The 24416-nt window shown below is 34.3% G+C and overlaps 1 protein-coding gene and 1 non-coding gene across 2 annotated transcripts; both read right to left on the bottom strand.

The window, feature by feature from the left end:
• Nucleotides 1–900: 900 nt before the first annotated feature.
• Nucleotides 901–9919, bottom strand: LOC123563569 (chymotrypsin B-like). The gene is made up of 6 exons (XM_045356427.2): nucleotides 9763–9919; nucleotides 7085–7235; nucleotides 5289–5376; nucleotides 3290–3452; nucleotides 1964–2118; nucleotides 901–1165 (listed from the first exon to the last, which is right to left on the bottom strand). Exons 1-6 carry the CDS (start codon nucleotides 9812–9814, stop codon nucleotides 1001–1003), a joined length of 774 nt encoding a protein of 257 aa, XP_045212362.1. The 5' UTR covers nucleotides 9815–9919; the 3' UTR covers nucleotides 901–1000.
• Nucleotides 9920–20209: 10290 nt separating this feature from the next.
• Trnar-ucu (transfer RNA arginine (anticodon UCU)) lies at nucleotides 20210–20285 on the bottom strand. Its single transcript has one exon. It is a non-coding gene; the product is annotated as a tRNA-Arg (tRNA).
• Between the last annotated feature and the right edge of the window lie 4131 nt (nucleotides 20286–24416).

Raw genomic sequence — 24416 nt, 5'->3', positions numbered from 1 at the left:
TTCATTTTTATCACCTTTCTTTCTTAGGGGATTTTATCCACCGAAACTGCAGATTAAAAGTAAAAGGTAAGGGTAGATTTCCCGGAAGCACAGAGCATCCCAAGTACAGCCGTTGAGACATGCATTCAAATGTAGGCAAGCAACAAAAGAAAACAGTTACGGACAAATCTATCAGTCGGGTTGCTTCAAAAATCCAAAATGTATATTTTAATTAAATGCAAAATATAAAAAACGGATTGAGGGGTAGATGAAAAGTTTGGAATGTTTTGGAAGGAAATTCAATGTTCCAAAACTGCAGTCAATCTATACCGCAAACCACAACAACACAAACAAGCACGTGCACGTGACAGGCATAGGCGGATATAGAAATTCAGTGGCACCATTCCCACGAGCTTGTACTACTGTTTGAATTGAAGTAAAAGGTATATTGTGCTGTCCCAGCTGTAAGCCTTGATTTAACACCGGTTATGGACAAGGTATTTTTATTCCTAACCGGTTTTGTTTATGTGTTTAGAAATTGGAGAGACATTCCAAAACTGTACAGGTATACATATTTTCATTTATCACATGTTTGACGTAGCGAGGGTGTCGTTGGTCAAATTGACTTGATTTATGATAGAAAATAGAAGGCAGAATTTTCTGATGTTTCGATAGGAAAAGCTAATATGAGATAATGATTTTCCACATTGAATTAACAAAACTTGTTGTAAAAGATTTAAGTGAATATATTAACGCGTTATGTGCCACCTTCAAGATAACTAAAACACAATTGGTCAAGGACGTGGATTCTGAAATGTTTGATTTTATACGTTGTAACGTTTGTGTAGAAATATTCTTGGATTCAATGAAATCAAGGATTTCACTTGTTTTAGCAGGCACACAAATGACAGAAAACACATCTTTATTTGTTTTGCGACGAGTTTATTTTATCAATTCAGATCAGAAAAGAAAAGAAAGGAAATTGTTTTTCCCAATAATTTTTGCAAAACATGCATGTCTTTTACAGTACATATCCAGTAGTTGCATCAATCCATCCGACGAACTCGCTGATGCGAGCGTAGACTGTAGGATAATCTGAAGAGCAGGTGCTGGATCCCCAGGATGTTGCTCCAGCAAGTACAATGCCACCATCTTGGTAACATGACAAAGGTCCACCAGAGTCACCCTAAAATTTATAAGTATTTCTACACATTAAAGGGGCAAATTCACATTCGAAAGGCAGAGACCTGGTAAGTATATTGTGTTTAAGTTAATCAACCTAGAAGTAGATTCTGCATTCCAAAATATATATACCTTATTAAAAAGAAACAAACGCCAACTATGGACAAGAAAATCTCCCGATGAAGACAGAGAAAAGTGAAATAAAGACTATAGAAGCTCAAACATGAAATTACACGAAATATGAGAAATTGCTACGGTTCAATAGATTCGAATCTACCCTGTTGACAAAGTAAAATACATCGTTTTGCAAATCATAATGTTACTGTGACTTGGGCATTTTATCACCGTGAAACATAGTAAACACCATTATCATTATGTACCTTAACTCTTACCCTGCTAAATTTCTATAACGGACTTACCCATCTATCAATTTGGACAGTACTAATAACTGTTAAAAGGCGTGCTTACCAAAAAGATACTGACTGAATGCCGAACAGTGCAGATACTGATCATGATCTAAACTGGTCGAAAAGGCACAAGCTTGTCCGGCATGATAAGGGTTAGATAAGGGTAGTGAATGCATTATTTCTTAGAATACAAAGTTGAAAAAAATAGGCAGAAGTATGTCGAGAGACAAAACCTGAACCAACACTAAGACGATATGAACGAAGTAAAGAAAAACAAATCTTGCATTGTTATTACATTATATCAAGGCATACAGTGTTCTCCCTGAAGCTTCGGGAGTATTGCTTTCGATTAGGAGAAACTGTTTTAAAACGTTGTTCAATATTTAGGAGCTTACGTTGCATCCCGATTTGTCGGCTTCATTGACGCAGACATGTATCGCCTGAATCTGGGTATCGCTCCACAGGGACTTGCAAGCGTCTGGCTGTATTTTAGTTATTGTCGTGCCTTGCAGGAGGTTTGGCGTACTGGTGCAAAATCCAAGAATATTGTCTGGAACATATTAAATTGTGTTTTAATGAATGTGCTCATTAGTTCCCTCTGGTTTCGAATGTAAAAGTCATACAATCCAAATCCGAGCTTTAGACAAATAAAGATATTTTTATCACTGACTCTTTTGCAGGATATATTATATTCATATTTGTTGCCATGGATATTTTCAAAGAATGTAAATAGGGATTTGTCAAATAACGTTTAATTTCAATATAAACTGGAGTAGACTGCTTTATTTCTACGAATAATGATTGGGCATTTTTATGCATCAAATAGAAATTTTAACACTTGAGACAATAAGGTTCATTGATACTCATGCAGTTTATACGACTAAAAATAAAATGGGTCATACTTTTGATTAAACATTTTAACATTAATCCATTGGTCTAAAATATTGGCATGATAGTGGTAACAACTGAAAAAAAAGGTGTAAAAGAAGTATTAAATATGTGTATATGTTTTGACATATACCCAATGATTTGTCACGGTATTTCAAACTGTAAATCTTAAACTGATTGAGGACGTTCCCGTTACAAAGGCAGAAGTTTCCAGTAAACTGTTTTCTAATATGGCTTAAGAGTTGTCTCCCCTGATATATTTCATATAAAAATCTATAAGGTCCGTATAAGACATTTGGTTACGATAAAATAAACTATTATAACTGACTACAGTATACATTTTTAAAATCCAACTTGCCTTTAAATGGTATAAAGTAAATTTGTTCAAGACTTGTTTTTCGAAATGAAACAAGGTATCATTTTTTTACTCTTCCTTATTAAAAATTGATTCCACTGACAGAAAATTTAAGAAATATAGAACAGAAAACGTAACATGTTGTCGTGTCAACTCCTGTAAAGAACATGAGCTTTTCTGATTTTTTATTTTTACAGTTTATTTCTGTGTAAAGTAAAACAAATATCGCTCGTCTCAAAATCGGCCATTTACAATTTATTTATATTTATTTCCAACAGTGGAAAGAAATATTTAAGATAGAGATATTATTTTAAAACAATTCAACTAGGATAAATGACAGACATTTTTGTGCAATTATTACGTCGTTATGTTTTCTGTTTTTTTTTTTTTGTTTTTTTTTTTTTTTTTTTTTTTTTTTTTTTTTTTTTTTTTTTACTTAAACTGGTATTATTAACTTCTAGCGATCAGCAATACTCACTCGTGCAACCCCATCCGGTAATGGCGCAATTTGTCAGTGTGTTACTGCTGCGTGGTAGAGCGACCTTGTTTGTGTTGCTGTCAAATGACACAGGGCTAGTAAGTTCGAGCAAGGCAACATCGTTCGGATATCCTTTCGATCCATTTTCCTCGTACTGTGGATGCTTGAAAAATAAATCAAATGGTTATTTTCAAAGATTTATCTGTTCAAGCATTTTCAAGCCTTGACAATTCATTGCAGTAAAACCTATATACAAGCATGTAGAAACTATTATTCATTAGGATCACATAAGTTGTAATTAAAAGTAATACGTGTAAAGAATTTTTTATAAATGAATCGTTTTTGCTTATTATCCTGCGTAAAATGCTGGTGCAACCTATTTATGGTTTTATCCGAGGCAATATAGAGATTACTTCTTATTCAAATATTAAAGGGATGCAAGGGTATTTTTTTAAAAAACATAGGTCAACGACTTATCTATACTATATTACTCAACAATTAAAAGAAACACAAAAAGGCTGTATTATCGAATTAAATCTTGTTATGGTGATTACTTTTTGAGTGTACGTGAGGTCGCGAAAACATATTACAAATCGTCCGATCATAATAAATCGATATACGAAAGCCAGAATACGGAATAAGGTTAGTTATCCGGTCAAAATAAAACAATATCATAGTAAACAGCTCATGGATTTTCCAGTTTTTTGCACATTCTCATGTAGAATGGTTGCTTTAATAGCATATTTTCAATAGAATTCATTAACCATGAAATGTGATAGTTTTCATGTGTGTTTCGAGTCTCTCACACGATGGCTAGTTTTGCCGATAGAAACTGATGATTGTGCGGACAAGAGCAATATGCCTCTTTAAATGCTACTTGTGTATTGGACCACCGCTGACTGGCATTTCTCCAAGAACAGTTCAGTCCCTAATTACGTGTAGGAAAAAGTGTTGTTCTATAAAGGCATACGTAAATGAGACCTGAATAGATCGTTTTTGATATGACACAAAGAAGAATTTGAATTAAGCGACCTTAACGTTAGCTAAATAATGAAAATTTTGCACGTTTGCATTCAAGGTAAGAAATAATCAATTTGTTTTAATTAAGTGTCAGTAAAACATAAGAACCACCGATTGCATCCACTGTTCATCCTGTGTGTCCACTCCTTTATGCACTACATATTAGTTGCGAAATTATGAAAGCTAAATTAAGTTTCATTTTCATCCAGAAGATCAAAGAACTATGTGGTGCATACACCATATATGTGACAACAGTGAGCCTTTGATAATAAAACAAAAACACATGTTCATATTCGTATATTATTGCACGGAATTCACTGAAGAGTTAACTATAAAATAGCAGGTTGTCCCTCCACAATAACTATACATTTTAGTAAGTTTATGATGTGAAAATTGTTCATGTTTTAGCCTATTGTGCATATTTAATTTTTTTTTTAATATATGCCCCTATAATTCATGTTTAGCAAAGTTTATCAAAATGATACACTTTCTATATGTTTCAAATATTTTACAGAGATGAGAAATAAACAAAAACTGTGCCAGGTGTAAAGCATCTATTGCACGTCACACTTATCCCAATGTTAGCAACTATCAGTTAGAAGAGATGGGGGGCGGGGTCGAATTCACGAACCTTTATTGCGTAGTAAGACAGTGCTATCACCGGACTACTGTGTCCGCTCTTTTCATAATTGACCTCTTAATGACATATGCAGACAAAGATCGAGTTCTTTTTCAATAACAGGCACATAATATCAAAACATAATCATAATACACGTTCCTTTTTAATAAATGCTTAATTCCTTGAAGTTGTATGAAAAAATATAAAATCATCACAACAATAACTGCATGATCTCAAAGTTGTTCCGCAAAATGTGATAATTTTATGGATGTTTAAGGAAAACGCGTGTTTAAGGTAAAAAAAAATGCGTATATAGTTATGATGCTTTTTACATGTACATCTTGCAGGCACACAACTTACCATGGTTATGCTTAAAATAGAGGCTGTTTTGTGGTTCCTCTTGTCAGCATCGCCATACCCAACTGAGAGATCATTCTTGTTTTGGTTGCTGAAATTTTATATAAAGAGGCTATAACTGTTTCATCTTAAAATTATTTATCGTCAAAGAAAATATGTAGGTCTAAGCCCGTCGATAACCATATATATTTCCTAGATATGCCTAATTAAGTTAACCTTAAAAGATTGCAACCTAATCTTACATTATGTAGGCTATAATTTGTCATACAAGAGAACGAATACGTAATAGCGGATAAAACCCTCCACATGGCAGTCACTATATAGGAGTAACATTATCAGAAGACAAATGCTGGAATATTTTCAGCGTTGCTACCAAATCCAAAAAGACTAAGGCAAATCAATGTGTGAAAAATCACAGAATGACATTGTCCTTAAAAACTAATTTTGAAGTAAAATAAGTTTAATTTTTGAAATCTGAACTTATCAAAATCGTCATTTCTAACTATTTTTCCTCATCATTTTCGACTCATATGAGAAAGTTATCCGTTTACGGTCCGTGGTTCCATCTAGGTGTCTTCCTACCAATCCGTGCATTAGGGGCACATCAAGTCTTCCTCAACCTTTAAAGTTTAAAGACGTTGCAATTTGACCGGAACGGTTTTGTGCACACCGTTGTGGGCGAAAACGCCGGACGTAATTGCCTTGCGAACGCCCTGTGAATAAAATGCGTATTCTTCCATAAAAACTACCTTTTTCACTGGATCCGCCCATGTATTAACGGGAGAAAAATCGTGTGCAAACAAGGCAATTCACGTGCTGTTAATACCTGATTTTTATTTTTGAAATGATTTCCTAGGACGTAAATGTATTTCTGCGCAGACTGTCATCTGGTATCTGCGTCTTGTTTCTTTCATAAAAACCTCTTCTTAAAGCATAAAAGATGCAATCTAAACCATAGAATGTTTTGCTGTATCGGTAACTAACGCCAAATGCGCTACCCCCAACAATGTTCGTACTCGTTTCTTCCTTTGTTTACTCGCCTTTTAGAACTCGGCGTCAATTCAGATTTTGTAGACAACCGTGAATGTTAAAGAATCGCGTGTAACCTGTGCGATTCTTTGTTTTTAGGAATCATATTTATAATCATTTTTTGGTAAGTATCAGTCGGTATGTTTTTATCTTTTTTCTCGAAGAATTTATATAAACAGCTTGGAAGCTTGACACTACGTTCGTACTCATCCGTACTCCAACTGTGTCCGTACTCAATATAACTCAAATGTAAAGTTATTATTCTTGAAATTGTGCTCGAGTGCACCAAATTGTGAAGTGATGTGAACAGTTATTGGTAATTTTATGTTTGTAATAACGAAAGATAAAACAATCGTTTAAAAACCTTCAGGATGTGCTTTTGATAGTGTTGTTTATTTCTGGGCCCTGGATACGGATATTTAAAACATATTTACCGTTTCCAAGAACAACAGAGAATGGTAAATAAAAAATGTACCGGAATCGTCAAGTCATTATATATGAAAACAATACATAAAGTCGTCGTGTAATGTTTTTTATGCAAGAATAGCGACAATACACGTTTGTTTTGTGTATTAACGTCTGCAGAAGCCCTTGGGATATGTTTGTGACCTCGACCTTCGATCTCGGTCACAAACAATCCCGCGGGCTTCTGCAGACGTTAATACACAAAAAAACGTGTATTATCCGTACAATGACCCTACCAACTTCGATGTACTCGTTTTAAAAAGCAGCCCCTTCTGTGTTTTTCAAACGCCGTGCTTTTGACTTACTTGACGCAGTGAGCAGCAGTAACCAGCCATTTGTTGTGAATGAAAGACGCCCCACAAATGTGTGAACCTAGACGTTGCAATGAAGCTTGCCATGGAACATCCGATATAGGAATGCTTTGCCCTCCTATGATACGGGAGAGAGAGTTCCCCTCTAAAAGATAACAAACGAAACAGTTAGCCATATGTAACAGGCAAAGTGAACAAAATGTCACGGGTGGTAAACGCGCAATCCAATTCCCGCCGGGAATACGCTTAAAATGGGTTGCGCAACGTCCGGTGCTGGTGTTGCGCGTAAAAAAAGAGGAAATTGAGGTATGTGAAGTTATGATTTTGCTTAGTATGAGACATGAATAAATTTTCTCGAAAAAAGCAAAATGCTATTCGACACAGATATGATAATACATCATATGTGTAAAATATCTGGTTTGTAATTTATGATTCGGCTCTATTATCACAAAAACTCTGGCGACACGAAACGTGAAAAAAGTATGAAATCAACAAAAATGGCAGTTTCTGACCTCATATACCTAATCTGAGGACATCTGATGCTTTTTATGATAACTCAACTGTTATAAAGTAACGAATATCAAAATTATTTGTTTCAAATCCTGCTTACGGGGACATAATTGACAAAATAATCATCGGGAATGGGGTTGCGCACCGGGAATGGAGTTGCTCATATACATCATAATGTAAATAATGTATACGCGCAACTCCATTCCCGGGGCGCAACCCCATTCCCGATTATTTTTTTGCCAATCTTTCCCCTAAAAGCAACATTTCATTCAAGTATATGTAATATTCATGACTGTTTTACACGTGTTTGATCATTCGAAGCGTCACATTTCCAGAAAGAAGGCACAAGAGTTAGAAAATTTGCATTTTTCATGATTCCATGCTTTTTTGACAGCTCGAGCCATCAGAGTTTTCGTGATAACAGAGCTGATTCTTAAATTAATAATTTGGTATTTCACATATATGATCCTTATTCATTCTTGTGTCGAATAGCATTTTGCTTTTTTTCGAAAGCACTCGTAAATGTGTAATTATTTACAAAAACAAAAACCCACCTACCTCGATTTTGTATATATTGATGCGCAACACCAGCACCGGAAGTCGCGCAACCCATTTTTAGCGTATTCCCAGTAGGAATTGGATTGCGCGTTTACCACCCGTGAATGTGGCGTCGTAGACATTCCGTCCCGGATTAAAGTTTAATACGAATTTGAATTATGAAAAAAATATGTATTTGTTACTTGGGCAACAATTAAAGGAAAATTACTTTTGACCCACATTAGGAAACCACTGACCAGCACGAATGTAAATATCTGAAATGCGAAATGTATACATATTCGTAACAATACAATCATTCTATTCAAAGTGTTCATATATTGTGATTTCTTCTATACATTGGGATACCAGAAACATAGCTTGTAGCAGTAGTCTATCGTGTTCCCTAATGGAGCCTAAGTTATCAATACGTTCAAACATCAAAGCCTTGAAATGTCTGATGGTTGAGGGTTTTTGGAAGATTTATTTTCTGTTTAAATGCCAGTCTATGAATATATGTGAGAATATGAATATGAATGAGAAACAAATACAAATTTAATGTGCCTCATATCTAAGATGAACTCTGTCCGACATGGCTTGTGATGTAACCATCGGAATACCTTATAATTGTTAGATCTTATATAATCTAAATGGTCAGTGTGAGTGGATAAAGGTTGAATAAGAACTGCTTGTTCATTGATAATTCATCTGCATTGTTCATGAATGGGACTATTTTGTGTAGCACACATGAACATCCTTTGGAAGTGATTTGGAATAAAATAAAGATGCTATGATTGTCAGAAATACACTTCAACTTTGGTAGCGGGATAAACCTACAACCAAAAATGCAAAAGTAAACCCAAACAAGGCAAAATTAGTTATAGCTAAACTACCAGGGAACATTTCAAAGACATGGCTTATTACATACCAACACCAATTTGCGGAAAACATACTGTTATTTTGGTTGCTAGGTTTGAATGTATACAACGGTGTTGATAAATTCAACTTATTATTACGAATATGTTTTCATTTTCATTTTGTTTTACCAATCAATAAAAGCGATATCGATGAAAAAGTCTTTATCATACATACAACTATGTAAAGCTGTATATAAAAATGGAAAAATAATAATATAACTACTCGTGTTATTTTTCATGATAAAAATGACAGAAATAGTACAGATCCAAATATTTCTTCATTCGGTGAACTCATTTCAGTAACTACAGCGATAGTTTGAGACTAGCAATAGCGCAATTATCATTACCATTAACCTCTGGCGGCAAGTAATGTTGCCTTTGCGACCAGTGCAGATCAAGATCAACCTGCACACCCGTTCAGGCTGATCTCAGTCTGCAATGTTTGCTGTTCAGTCCGAAAATTTTCAGTGAACACTCCTTTGAATGATAAATGGTACTGCCCCAACTGAATGATAGACCAGTCCATTTTAGAAATTTAGCAGGGTAAATGTTAAACAGCAGATAAACCGAGACTCAACCTCAATTTAAACAATATTTCAACAACAGGAATGATGAGATAGTTGTGCACTATTCAAATAATGCTTTGTAAGAGGCACACATATAAACAACAGAATTAAAAATATTTGTAAGACGTTAAAGTAAAAGACTCACCGGAACAGATGAAAATCGCCAGGAGCACCGTCAGTCTAAGAAAAGAATGCATCTTGTGTTGTATATCCTACAGTAAATTGCTTTTTCAGACATGCTTATATATAGCTCTGCATGGGCCCGGACTGAGGGAAACACCCATCTGGCTTCTTAAGATGTTTTCAAAAGACTTTTCAAAGTGTCAAACTGAAGTAAGAGTGCTTCATGTTTCGCAATGTTAACACTCGTTACACATATCGTGTATACTTCATCCATTTTCGTGCCACTACAACATCTGTTGAAGATTTTAGGTGCCTGTAAAATATCTCAACTGACATTTTAGACGAAGTTGTATTTTTCAAATGTCAATGACTTTTGGTTGAAACAGATATGGATTAAACTTTCGGTTACTCAAAAAACTTAATGTATTGTGCTGAAACTATAGACAATGAGACACGCTGAAAGCTCGGCAAGGAAAAAAAGATTCAAACACAATAGAATCAGACACTGGTTCAGAAATTCGTACTACGGAAGAGAAATTGGTACGTGAACATATGAGCATGCGTTAATCAGTGTCCCTCTTCCAGTAGTGTGTATGTGTGCGTGCGTTCGTGCGCGTGAACAACCAGGTATATTGCTACAGCGCGTAATGAACTATAAAATGTATTGTAGACACATCATGAGTGATGACTGCGGTTCAGTTAACAAAAGCATATAACACGAACCTTACAATTTCAGGTCACTAGACCAGAGAAGATGCGTTTTCTGTTGCAATAAATTGCGAGTGCAATGAAGTTATTGTTGTTGATCTTGTTGATTTTTTTTTTTTTTTTTTTTTTTTTTTTTGTCGTTGATGTCGTTGTAGGTTATCCTCCTCCAATTAACTCATCTCGTCTATTTGTTTTACGGGGATTGTATAAAAATGAATACGCAGTGTAACTGTATTGTAAACACTTTAAACATCAGATGACAAACGCTAATAAATATCACATAAATATTCATTTGAACAACTTTATATGCCCGTTTTGGAAATACGGGACGTATTACGTGATGCCGCGAGCATCTGTTTGCCTGTCTACTTGTCAAACTGTCCGTTATATTTCATGTCCGAAGCATACTCTAAAAACTCTTATATTTTAAATTGTAACTAAATGTACTTGAAAATTTCTTAAGAAGTCACGAGAACATACTTAATGAATTTCAGCAACGGTTATTTATGATGTCTTATCATACAGAGGTTATTGTAACTGTGTAATATTTGGTAAGTTCATGACAATGCAATATTAAACATACAAAATTAAATTAGTAAATTTTTTCTTGTACTTTGCAAATACTTTTTTACTAGCAATATCTATTTCAATTTTTATTTTAATTTTGTTTGTCTGTTTAAGAAATAATAAGTTCCCAAACGTGGTTTATCGTAGAATATCCCGAGTTTTGAGTTCTTATGCGTAAGAATATATCACTAAGTTTCGCATAAGAATGAAAACCTCGGGTTGTTCTACGATAAATCACACTTGGGAACTTACTATTTCGATTCTAATACGACATACTAGTATCAACAGTGTTAGAAATATGGTAACTACTTTTTACGACCGTGCTACGCACCTGGATCGGATGACGTCATTGCACGCGAGTGGTTTATTGCAGAATAACACGAGATAGCTTTTGCTCTACATGCATGTAGGCTATTTGCTGGTCGTGTTAGAATACTCGATAAATGCTCACTTAAACTAATGTTCCAGTGGTTAAATGTTTTGTATATCCTTTTTTTATCTTTTTTTTTTTTTGACACGTTCTTATATAGATCTACTAGTTGAATAAAATGCATCGTACAAAAATTAGAACGTTAGTATTTTACCCGTATGTAAGTGAAGCAACGATTTAGTACAAAGCTCAACACGATTGTCTCCAAACAACATGTAGACTCATTCGTCCTGGATTATTTTCAGTAACCACGTTATGAAATGTTTAGGAATTCATATTTAAGTAAGTATAAATATAACTGATATCCTTTCATACGTACTGATGATTGAATCTTTGGTATAGATAAAAATAAATTCATAGATGAAAGATGTACTGATAATACTCAAAAATGGTTCAATAGACAAATTAACAAAACGTTACTGGTAAGGACTAGAAACACAGTATTATGTCCCCGTGTTGCCTGCAAACATATAAAATGATAAATGTTGTATCTTTTTCAATTACTTTTTGTTGATCAAGCTGTTATTATGCTTTGAATTTCTTATTGTTCATACATATTTATATTTACCCGCAGTTCGTAAAGGGTTGTGGTCCGATCTTTTAACTTTCGTCTATGAATAAGTAAAACAAAGTCAAGGTTCTCTAAGAACAGTTTTGCACTGAACTTGTTTTGTAGTACGTGATGCTTGGCAGCAGCCTTATTCCATGTAGTTTGTATGTAAGATGATCTCATTTTCTGTACGCGTTCTCGGCAGAAAAAAAAGCATATGAGCCGCGCCATGAGAAAATCAACATAGTGGGTTTGCGACCAGCATGGATCCAGACCAGCCTGCGCATCCGCGCAGTCCGTTCAGGATCCATGCTGTTCGCTAACAGTTTCTCCAATTCCAATAGGCTTTAAAAGCGAACAGCATGGAGCCTGACCAGACTGCGCGGATGCGCAGGCTGGTCTTGATCCATGCTGGTCGCAAACCGACTATGTTGGTTTTCTCATGGCACGGCTCATATTATATTGTTCCTTAGTTAACAGGAAACATAATTACTTCCTGAAAATTAGTCCATAAATCATCCTGAAACATGTTCTATGAAATAATATGCTTGTGTTAATGTACATTCTTTTCTAGTTACGTTGTACACATGTACATCAAAGCAAAATTAAATGTATACAGTTTATTCTTCATGAAAGTTTATATCTCTTTCAAAGCTTTTTAACTGCATTACGGATCATGTTTACTGCACATGAGAATTGGAGAGAAGAAAATTGGACTAGTTTACCTTGAAGCATAACACAGCTCACTGGCGGAGAAGTGTCTGCCTCACGTTTCTCGGCAGCTTGAACTATATCATTTGAAGTATTCTACTACAGTTTGGCATGTGTTCGTAGGTATTCAACACTCAGTATTGTACTGTGGGTTAATAATAATCAGATGAATGAGAAGATCTTTTAGGGCATAGAACGCATCCGAGCACAATAATAACAGATCTGATTTGACTCAGTCTGAATATGAAAGGTTAAATGTGTACAATAACGGAAAACCTTGATTTTCTCCCTAAACCAAAATGTGCGGATTATTCACTGTGTCCGAGTTCAGGACACCCTCTACTGGTAGATTGCTTTTTTATTTAGTTTTCTTTTACTTTTTTTTCACAATTTTAATTTTAAAGCTAATCAGAAATACTTGTAGCAGCAACATCATTTAGGGCAAAGCAAATCTGATTTTTTTTTCAAACAAAGTAGATACCTAAAATTGAGATAAGAACCATTTTTTTGAAAACAAATTAAAATAAAAATTAATCCAGAACATGTCAGTTATATTGAGATGAATTGAGGTTGAACGTCATTTTGAAATGCATATCAAAGAGATGAAGGTGACAATTTTATCTGAAAAATACATGTTCTACTATATTGTTATGCATACGAAGGTGTTCATGTATCAAAAGGTAAAAATATACAGATATATGCATATATTTTACTTTTTCTCTACACGCAATAATCAACATCCAGCTACGCTTATGCCTTACGCTCCGAATCAGCAAAACCAACTGAGTGTTTTATATGCTACCTGAAACTCGTGATTTTTGGCACCGCTTTTTAATGGATTTACCGCACAGATAACATCGGACAAGTGAGCGCTCCCAGTCGGGAAAGGGGATTTAGGGTACTTTTAGGGGACGGAGTATATGGTGAATATTAAGGTGTTTACACTTTTTGATGAAAAAATAGATTGCAAAACTGGAGCTCCTTGTTCCAACGAAGGTAAGTCTGTTTATATTATTTCACAATATGCAAGTACGGTTTGTCTTAGAAAAGCATACATGTTTACGTCTTGCATGTACTATGTTTTTACAGTGGTTTTAACATAAATTGTAGTTGTCAGGATAATGCTGAGTATATATGTAATATTCATTACCGTCATTACGGAGAAATATCTACAAGTCTAGCTATGCATGTTTCATTTTGTAGCCACTGATATTGCCTTCCGGAATCATGGAGAAATTTCAGTATGCTTTCTAGTTCTATAGTTAAACGGTTCTCAGCCATAAATACATAAATACGCATACTGTTTAAAATCATTATAGTGCTGCTATATCTACTGTTTGCGATATAGATGTTGTTACTAATGCGTTTTTGCTAAACAATACAACGCTAATACTTCTTATACTTCGACCACCTTCATCCACAGCAACTGCTATAGCGAGTACTTCAACTGCTCCCCTACCGATGTAGGTTCGAGCCTAAGTCGGGGCGTTGAATTCTTCATGTGACTAAGCCATCCAGTTGGCTTATGGAAGGTCAGTGATTCTACCCAGGTCCCCGCCCGTAATGAAATAATGTAGGAAATGTCACTTGGGGTCTTCCTCAACCATCAAAGCTGGAAAGTCGCCATATGACATATAACTGTGTCTGTGTGACGCTAAACCTAACAAAAACAACAATTACAAATCTCGACTGTTAATGCTGCTGCTGCTCCTGTGCTACTACTACCCCTTTCACTACTACTGCCAGCACTTCAGCTGCTGCTGATTCTACCACTACTACTGCTGCTGCTATTACTACAACTACTTCTATACTATTCCGCTATAGTTGCTAAAGCTGTTGCAATACAACTATTACTACTTCCGCTGTTTCTGCTGGTGCTACTGACAGTTATGATACTGCGTTGATATGTATTTCGTCTTCTACTTCTTTTGAATGTATCAACAGTTCATGTTATTGCCCTGCCATTTTACGTTTTAAATTCATACAATTTGATAAGTTGATGGTAAACTACTACCGTTACACTTCTACTGGTACTGTTTGTAATATGCAGCAAAGCCAGGTTGGATATTATCACTGCAGATTTACATTTTGCCCAGCCCTTGCTGTATTTATCTGTGGAAACGTTTTGACGTTTATTCGGAAACTTTCCAACTTAGCCAGAAAGAAAAAACGACGTACAAAACATTTCAAAATGATGAGAAAAGTCATATTTTTGTAGCATATAACATTTGTGAAGAGCTGTTGTCAGGCTGCGTATTAATTTGAACTATTTGAATACGATACTTAAATGCTCATAATTTAGCTGTCTATCAGTTGTTTCACACGAAAATCAAGTGTTTCTACACGTGCTTTTCATCAATTGTATTATAATTTTGTACAAGTCAAAATCATAATACAACAACAACAACAACAACAAATACTTTTATTGCACATCATCATTCACATGACTTTGGCAACGAACATTACAAACAAAATAATTATTACAAACATAAAATGCATCATATATTATATAATACGAAACATTTGTCATAGACAACGTGGTCGCATACTCCTAAGTATTTTGAATTTAAATATAATGATTTAGATCTATATGTATAATAAGGTATCACGATCTGTAAAGGAAGGTTTACCATATAATTACATGTTACCCATAATAGTTTTATTCTAATAACTTATACAGATATACATGTTTACAAATATATAACTATGATCTGAAAAACATGCAGGATTCACAAGTACCACACTTGTTCGAAACGAAATAACAAGAATGACATGTGAACATGCATATAATAGCAACATATCTCACTGTTGTATGTCTTGTGTAATATAAGACAGACACGCAGAGATATACGTATTATAACTAAAGCGTTATGTACGTATTACCAGAACAGAAGAACATGAACTTTATTACTTATTAATCTGTGTTATTTCTAAGCTTATATGCAGCTTTTAAAAATTTTCCAAACTTAACAATGGTTCTCTGATTTTTTGTTTTCATAAGTGTAATAAACTTTTCAATTGTTGGCCAATTCATACAATATTTTGGTAAAAACATTTTTCTTAGCTCTCTATATTTGGGACAACACATAAAAAAATGGTACTCAGTTTCAACTAAATTGGTACAATTTTGACATGTTCTGTTATTTCTTTCTACACCATTATATCTCCCTTTTTCTATAGCTAAACGATGAGATGATAAACGAAAACATGTGATTAATCTCCTTAGGTGATCATTTTCGCAAAAAGTCAAATAATTTTCAAGACCAAATGATGTTTTACTTTTTCTATAATACTCTAGTTTTGTACAGCTGTCTATGGAGGCACGCCATTCTTGAGTAAACTGGTCTTTCAATCGTTGTTTTAACATAGGAAATAACTGGCCATCGATATCGTTCTGATAGAAAATATACCCAATACCTAATTCGTCTAGAAACTTTTTCACAGATTTAACCCATGGTAAACAATTGGTTCGATTCACATGTTCTCTTTCATTTATGAATATTTTGTACATGATAGACTGTTTATTTTTCATAATTTTAAACCAGTATTTTATTACTCTTTCTTTACACATAACTGACAAAGAATATCTACCTAGCTCTCCTAGGACAGCCATATTTGATGTCTGAGTTTTTACCCCTAGTATTCTTTTGCAAAATTTCATGTGTATTTTTTCTATATCTTTTACATTATATACTCCCCATATTTCTGCACAGTATAGAAGAATAGGCATAACCATTCGGTCAAACAGTAAAAGCTTAGTTTTAATGTCCATTTTTACCCTTGAAAAAATTGAATAAAGACCGTTCAAAGCTCTCAATGCCTGATCGGATAATGTTGAGATAGCTTCTGAAAAATTACCGTTACGGGTAAATTTTACCCCAAGGTAACAAAATGAATCAACAATTTCTAACGATTCGTTATTTACAAAGAATTGTACATTAGGTTGCAATCTCTTGTTATTAAAAATACAAATTTTTGTTTTATTTATATTGATTTTCAATCCCCATTTTAGTGAATACATATACAGACTATCAATCTGAGCCTGTAGGCTCTCTGGCGTAGTTGTGAATAATAACATATCATCTGCAAATAAAAGCATATACATACATAGTTGGTTTAAGTCGGTTTCCGTCAATGCATTAAAATTCATATTACATGTGACGTCATTCACGTAAAGGAGAAAGAGAATCGGAGAAAGGGGTTCTCCTTGTTTAAGGCCCAAAGAGACGTCAAAGAACTCTGACAGTGTCGTAAAATTTCTGACACATGCTGTTACCTGTGCATACATTGAATTCATGATTTTCAAAATTTTAGAACTTAATCCAATATGTGTAAGTTTATACCATAAAGCTTCCCTATTTACAGTGTCAAATGCCTTTTCATAGTCTACAAAACAACAATGTAAAGATTGTTTACTTGAAATTATTTTCTTAATAATACTATGTAAAATAATAATACCCTTTGTCCAACAACTGGGGTAATTTCCATCTGAATATAACTTATTAAATATCTTTACTAAGAATGGTGAAATGAATTGTTTTGAATCAATAAAGAAATCCGAAACTACTTGATCATATCCTGGTGCTTTGTTTCGCGTCAAGCTAGAAATAGTTTTTTCTATTTCATCTTGTGTGAAAGACTTGTCTAGACAATCAATATATACATTATTGTTCTCAGGAATATCAAAATTCAGTGTTTCTGTATCGGATGCGGATGCATTATCCGCGTTTAACAAATTGTTATAATATGTAGCAAATTCATCTAAGTTTATATCATCATTACAAGAATTTTTGTTTCTGTAACAATTAACTTTCTTCCAAAACGACCTAGGCGATTTTCTACTCATTTCAGATAGCTTACGTTTTTCATCTGAAAAATATGCTTTCTTGGTTTTACGCTTTACATTTACGAATAATCGTCTACCTTCTAAAAACTTAAGTCTATTAAACTCTGAATAATTTGATTTAAGTGTACGTTTGTCTTGCATAAATTGACGTTTTGCATTTCTACAGTCACTATAAAACCATGGATTTCTATTTTTCTGGGTACTATCATTTTTGACAGTAATAACTTTACCAAACATCTGAAACGAACACTCGTTAATAGTATTTGTAAAAGATACAATATTATCACTAATTTCACCTCTATCTTCCATGATATTTTCTGTCAAGTCATTAAAAATATTTCTTTTTGATTCAAGCAGATCTAATAAATCACCTTTTGCATTTGGGTCCCATTTTAATTTTGTTATTGTTTGTGCATTCTCTTTTTGTATGCGTTTATTTTCACAAAGCAAATTAAATGATATAGGGCAATGATCTGAAAATTCGTTCAAATCCCGCACACTCATATCAGAAATAATTTTAAAATTGTCCGCACTAGTGATCAAATAGTCAACAACACTTGCGCCATGTCTACCCCTACTAACACAATGATACGTGTATTTCCCTATAATAAGGTTCTATCATTAACACATTCAAGACTATAAATTTCATATAACAAACATTGCTACTTGACCTCAAGTTAACAAATAATCAAGGCCTTCGAGTGGTTTATTGTCTAATTTACCACGGTTCAGAGTTCAGATGCGTAGGAACTGAAAAACGAGGGCGTTAGCACGAGTGGTTAAATACTAAAGCATCTGAACGTTGAACCGTGGTAAATTAGACGACAAATTACAAGAATGTCTTGATTGTTTTCATTCTGACATGCTCATTGACATACTTTTAAAAAATTAAAAAATATTATGCTGAACTTCATTTACCCGTGGAGTAATGCATCGGATTTTACATCATAATTGACGTCATAATGCTCTCTTACTGGTCCGCGCGTCAACCGTTGAATATACAGAGCTTGATTTCCTTCTTTGTTTAACTTGAAATCAAATCGAGTCGTGTTAGAATGTAGCATTATCTAATGATGTGATATCCTTTCTACGTCCTTTTATTGTTTCCGCCCAAAATATGCGGCGTTTGACTTAATGCAATACCGCACACATTTGTTTGTTATGTTGAAGTTATTCAAATATCAGCATGGACGAAACCTAAGAAAAATTACCAAAATATAGGCCATCAATTTTGACATTGACTTTTCAGAAGCGCTGACACATCAACCCATTGCGAGGAACTTTTTTATGCAAAGTAATATCTAAATCACTTGAAGGATGAGTGAGTAGAGGCTAACTGAGCCGACAAGACACTTTAAATTTAAACACTAATCTTGACCTGTGCCAAGTATGCCTCACGTAGCCTATTCCTCAACGGTAAAAATGTTATAAAACATGAACACTTTATATTATTGCAAATGTTTTAAAAAGTCAAACTGTTTGTGTAAGTTGGCCATAGAAAATTCTATATATTCATGTTTCTGAAATTCTTACAGCAGTTTTATAGATCAAAATTGTTTGTATGGTGTAAGGCATTTTCGAATGTCTATAGAATGTTATACATAGTTATGGCGTAATAATAATGATAATGCTTGTTTTACAAGGTTGAATACAGTATAGTATCTTCCAACGTTTTCGCAGCTTGCTGCTATTTGATGATAACAACAAAAACCACGTGCATTCGTTTGCAGCTGACATTTTATTACTTTGTATTCGGAGGAATTGTGGTGATAGTCAAGCAAGCTGTGGATTCGAACCGGGTCACATGTGGGGAAGCTGGAAGTTACTTGCGAGAAACAGGTTTGTACTGGTACAGAATCCAGAAACACTGGTTAGGTTAACTGCCCGCCATAACATAACTGAAATACGGTTGAAAAACGGCGTTAAACCCTAAGCAAACAAACAAATCTAACCAGAACCCTTCAGACACACTAGATTAATTAAAGAATAAAGAAATACCCATACGTCATCAAAAAATCAAAGCATCCTAGCGAGATTCAAACCCGCGACCTCTGGACCTCTGGATGAGAAGTCTAGCGCGCTATCCACAGCGATACGGGGACCAATCGCAGGTATCTACAAAACATGAGGTGGCTGTTATAAAATATTAAAATGCACATATCTTGTGAGACAGCATAAGTGTGAGAGACGTTAAAATTAATACTATCGCAGTTTTAACAAATATTTTACTTATAACAATAGACCTCACATAACCTGTTTCTCCAGATAGTCTTGACAGTAAAACACGAACTGTTCAGATCACTTCAAAATTGTCAAACTGAAAATATATGTATAGTTGTGAAACGTTTTATATTCATGTTAATTTAAAAACATCCAATGACTATCTTCCATTAAAATTTTCCGGTCTGCTGTTTTCTGCCATGTTTGTTACTGACATTTGTTACATTATATTGTGAGAAAGTTTCAACCAAATCTAGATTCGAATCTGAGAGCTCGACATTCAGCAAAGTTAAACTAAGAACTGACATAACGACAAATGAACAAAAGGATACTGTACATATTTTTATCACATGTCTTAGCATTATCATTTCCATCAAGCACAATAACTGAAATAAAACAGATAAGAATACCGATAGGTCGTTGAATATAAAAAAAAACATCCCCGGCGGGATTCGAACCCGCGACCTCTGGATTAGAAGTCCAGGATCGCGCTATCCACTGCGCTACGGGGACGACTTGGAGACTCGTTCTCTTGGAGAGGTAGCTGTTACATTCTAAATTAGAAATGTTTCATTATTCTGTTGTGGAATGAATAAATTGATATTTGTAGGGAAAATGCAACAAGAAGTGCAATGTAAAAAGAATACAGAACTTTGAAGCAAGTTTTGGGCAAAGAATTGTTTTAGGAGTAAACACAACATCATTAACATCAAGAATAAAAAACAGCAATATTTACTACTGTTTTACCAGATTTCTTTAATTTTAAAGCTGGAAAATATTGTATATATATTTGCATTGAGGTACGTATCAATCACCAAAATATCATATACGACTGAAAGCAAATTTGCTGTAGCGTTTCGTAACTGGTAAGAAATGTTTTTATTTATTCTTGAAAAACATGCAAGTAATGAATATGTACTGCTTATCCCATGCATCGTAAATGTTTAGCAAACTTTATGTGTGATGTATTACATGGTTTCAAATATGATGTTTTTGTTGATGTCATAGTGAAACTTAGGTTATTTGTACAAATATAATGTTTTAATTAAAGAAGACATTACTTCAGAGGCGAAAATTGAACGAAATTCCACTTTTTCAATATGTTCTTCTTTAATACAGTATCACTTTATAAAAATGCTAAATATAGTTCCTTTCCATGTCAAAAGATTGAAAGCACTAATCTGGTGTGAAATATAAGGAAAGATTAAGAAAATGTCTATCGAACCTACCAGAAGAGAACAAAAATGAAATAATTGCTACAATAACGTCTGCTCAGTACTGTAGTGATTTAGCGAAACGTTTATAATCCCATGAGAATTTTCGTACTGTTATACCAGTCAGTTACTGCGGAATAATCGCAACCTGTCAACAATAATTGAAAGCATTATCTGCCAACTGTTGAAAAAAGTAAACATGTAATCATGTCTACGCATGTGTGCTTTATTTTTTTGCTTCTTTGATTGTTTCTTACGAAAAAAGTATACATTAGTCAAGGGCTCCGAAAGCGCAAAAGTTTGTTTTCAACATAGTTATTTATTAACTTCAAACACCACTGCATGACATTAGGCTTTTATATTTTAGGAAATACAGATATAAAACTTACCGGTATAAAAGTAATTTCTAGCCACGATGTTCAAAATGTGTCTTGAGCATAAAGAAAACTTTCACACAGACTCAAAACTTTTGTTTTTCGTTCTTAAACCTCCTTTTATAAGGAATCTTAAATCGTCATTATGGATTTTCCGATGAAAGTAAACCGAATTTTCCGTAATAATAATTATCTTAATATAAACTATTTCAGCGCATCAGAAAATGTACAAAGCAAGCATTATTAGAAAATGTAAAATTCATATATGAGGACTCTATAATGACATTTTTGCTCTTATTGTCCGACCTTTATCCATTTGACGTCTGCTTTTACATTTTCACCTTTAGTAATTATTTTCAATAGCATTTTTAGATTTTAAAGTGAAACGTATGCTGTAAAGAACATTTGAACGTATTTAAATGCATGAATTGAACGACGTATAACTGTGGTGCAATAAAAATAATGGATCTAATAATAATGATAATAATAATAAATCACAAAGTAAAAAAAAAACATTATAGTTTCTGCCAACATTTTTCCCCTCCCATCTGCTGTATTCTGTTGAAAAAAAGACATATTTGTTTGTTGCTGCCATTGTATCAAATTATCATGATATTTCAGAACCATGTTCAGCCAGATGTGGCTCAGAGTATTGTTTCTATTGTCGTCCGAACTCTATCTATTCTATGTCAAACTCTTCAGGCCGAATGATTGCGTTACATATAGGAATACAAATAGATTAACATCAACAGCGGGATTCGAACCCGATAACTGGAATTCGAAGCCGCAAAGTCTGGATTAGAAGTCCAGCACGCTATTCACTGTGCTACAAGGACCTTTTACACGAATGGCTACTTGTTAAGGTGACTGGTAATCAAAAGAAGTGTATTTTAAAATGATTAACAATGTTGTCTTTCATCAATTGAGCCGTGCCATGAGAAAACCAACATAGTGGGTTTGCGACCAGCATGGATCCAGACCAGCCTGCGCATCCGCGCAGTCTGGTCAGGATCCATGCTGTTCGCTAACAGTTTCTCCAATTCCAATAGGCTTTAAAAGCGAACAGCATGGAGCCTGACCAGACTGCGCGGATGCGCAGGCTGGTCTGGATCCATGCTGGTCGCAAACCCACTATGTTGGTTTTCTCATGGCACGGCTCAATTTAGTTTTCGTACGCTCTAAAACCATTCTCTTCTTTAACATATTTAGCTTTAAGACAGAAGTTGTTCTTAGATATACCTGAAAATAATTTACATTTGTGTATTATTTTCTATCAATTAAAATAGTAAGTTACTATTTCGCCCAATTTTGATTTTCAACTGTTCACAAATGCGTACTGTTTACTCTTGCTTTGTACGTGATGCCGATGTACTTTCCATAACCATTTTGCATTTGTATTTTCATCCATTGAATTATTATGTTTAAGTGTAACTTCAGATAACTTAAGCGATAAACTGCGATCACTTGAGTCATTTTTCGCCAAATTCATGCATCGATGTTATGAATATAGTGTTACTGCGTGAACTACTATGTGAACTGCGAATCTCAGCCAGTTGCGCATTTTCTTTTAGGAAAGCGTACACACAATACTGTATTGAAATCATAACATAAGTTCACAAGATTGAATGCATCTACTGTCAACAGTTTGTTATTTACTCTCAGAAAAATAAACGTGCAAGCGGTAGTACACATCGTGCGTCGTAGATTTTTAACGGCTTGCTTTGCTATGTTACTTTTACTGCCAAAAACATAGACGCTTTGGTCAAGCGTTTCAAAACGCCAAAACGATTTACTGTAATTTTGTTATTTTGAACAGTACTGCAGGACATATGGTTAAATTATTTCTTTTAAAATGTCGGATATATTCAAAATTTCCTAAATGCACCCTTCACGCGAAAGTAACGTGAACTTAAGATTTGCTATGTGTTCCCGTCATACCCGAAAATATAACAAGAAATGCACTCTAAATTGAGGAGCATTGTGTATTGCTCTGTTGGAAATACTTGTGAAGAACATGAAATAGTCTAAAATTCACACTTGAAAAGGATGCGTGTCTCTTTTTGCCTACATCGTGCCCCATTTAAAGCCAAAAAGAAACGAAGTTAGTCTGCCTTCCCGCCACAGAAGCTTTGTTTTTGATGTTGAAAGCTGCGAAAAACTGCAGAAAATAAACCTGAAGAACTTTCAAGCATTTTTTCTTCACCCTTGTGATTTCTTCAAGTTGCTAGTCATATCGTAGAACTCGTACACTTGGATTCTTTGATGTACCGACGGATGAAGATCAATTTATTCCTTTGCTGTCAGTAGCTTCTTTTATATTATTACACCCAAAAGTCTTCGCTCGACTGTTTAACAGAATCTAGAAGATCATGAATCTACGAAGTGAACAAATGATTATTTTTTCTTCTTTCGGACAAAGTTAAATGAAATAAAATTATCAGTTCCGACCTTGTTCCTCGCGATTTCTGCTAACAACAGAAGTTTCTTTTAAATATCTCTCCACCTGTGCTATGTCAATTCACTGTCAAAAACCATTTAGATCTGAAACAACATGTTTCCTCAAATCTGTTGAAGGATGTCCGAAACTTTCAAGAGTAATTTGACCTGTGACCAGTATGTCTCACATTGCCTATTTCTCTAGGTAGTCTCGACAGTAAAAATGTTATAAGACATGAACATTTTATATCATTGCAAAAAAAATCAAACTAAATGTGAAACCCTGACCATCGAAAAATTCTATATAATTCATGTTTCTTTTATTCTTATAGCAGTTTTATAGATTGAAATTGTCTGCATCGTTTGTAGGCACCTTTGAACGTCTATAGAATGTTATATATAATTGTGGCATAATAATAATGATCATGGTTGAATACAGTATAGTATCTTCCAACTTTTTCCACAGTTGCTGCTTTTTTGTTGATAGCAACAAAACCACTTGCATTCCTTTGTCGCTGACAGTTTTTTACTTTTAATTCGATGTATAGTACTGTAAAAGCTTGCGTGTTATAAAGATACATGTTCAGAATTTTTCAATTATGATATCGATTTGACACAGG

Source organism: Mercenaria mercenaria, chromosome 2, assembly GCF_021730395.1.
Source record: "Mercenaria mercenaria strain notata chromosome 2, MADL_Memer_1, whole genome shotgun sequence".
NCBI lineage: Eukaryota > Metazoa > Mollusca > Bivalvia > Venerida > Veneridae > Mercenaria > Mercenaria mercenaria.
The sequence above is the reverse complement of the archived record's forward strand: the minus strand, read 5'-3'. Positions and strand labels throughout refer to the sequence as shown.

Bases quoted from the DNA above. Each gene is read 5' to 3' on its own strand.
- LOC123563569 (XM_045356427.2), bottom strand. From the start codon at position 9,814: ATGCATTCTTTTCTTAGACTGACGGTGCTCCTGGCGATTTTCATCTGT. The intron at 5,377-7,084 runs GTAAGTCAAAAG...ATAAAATTTCAG, and splicing joins ACTGCTGCTCACTGCGTCAA to CAACCAAAACAAGAATGATC. The intron at 2,119-3,289 runs GTGAGTATTGCT...AATATGTTCCAG, and splicing joins TACCGGATGGGGTTGCACGA to ACAATATTCTTGGATTTTGC.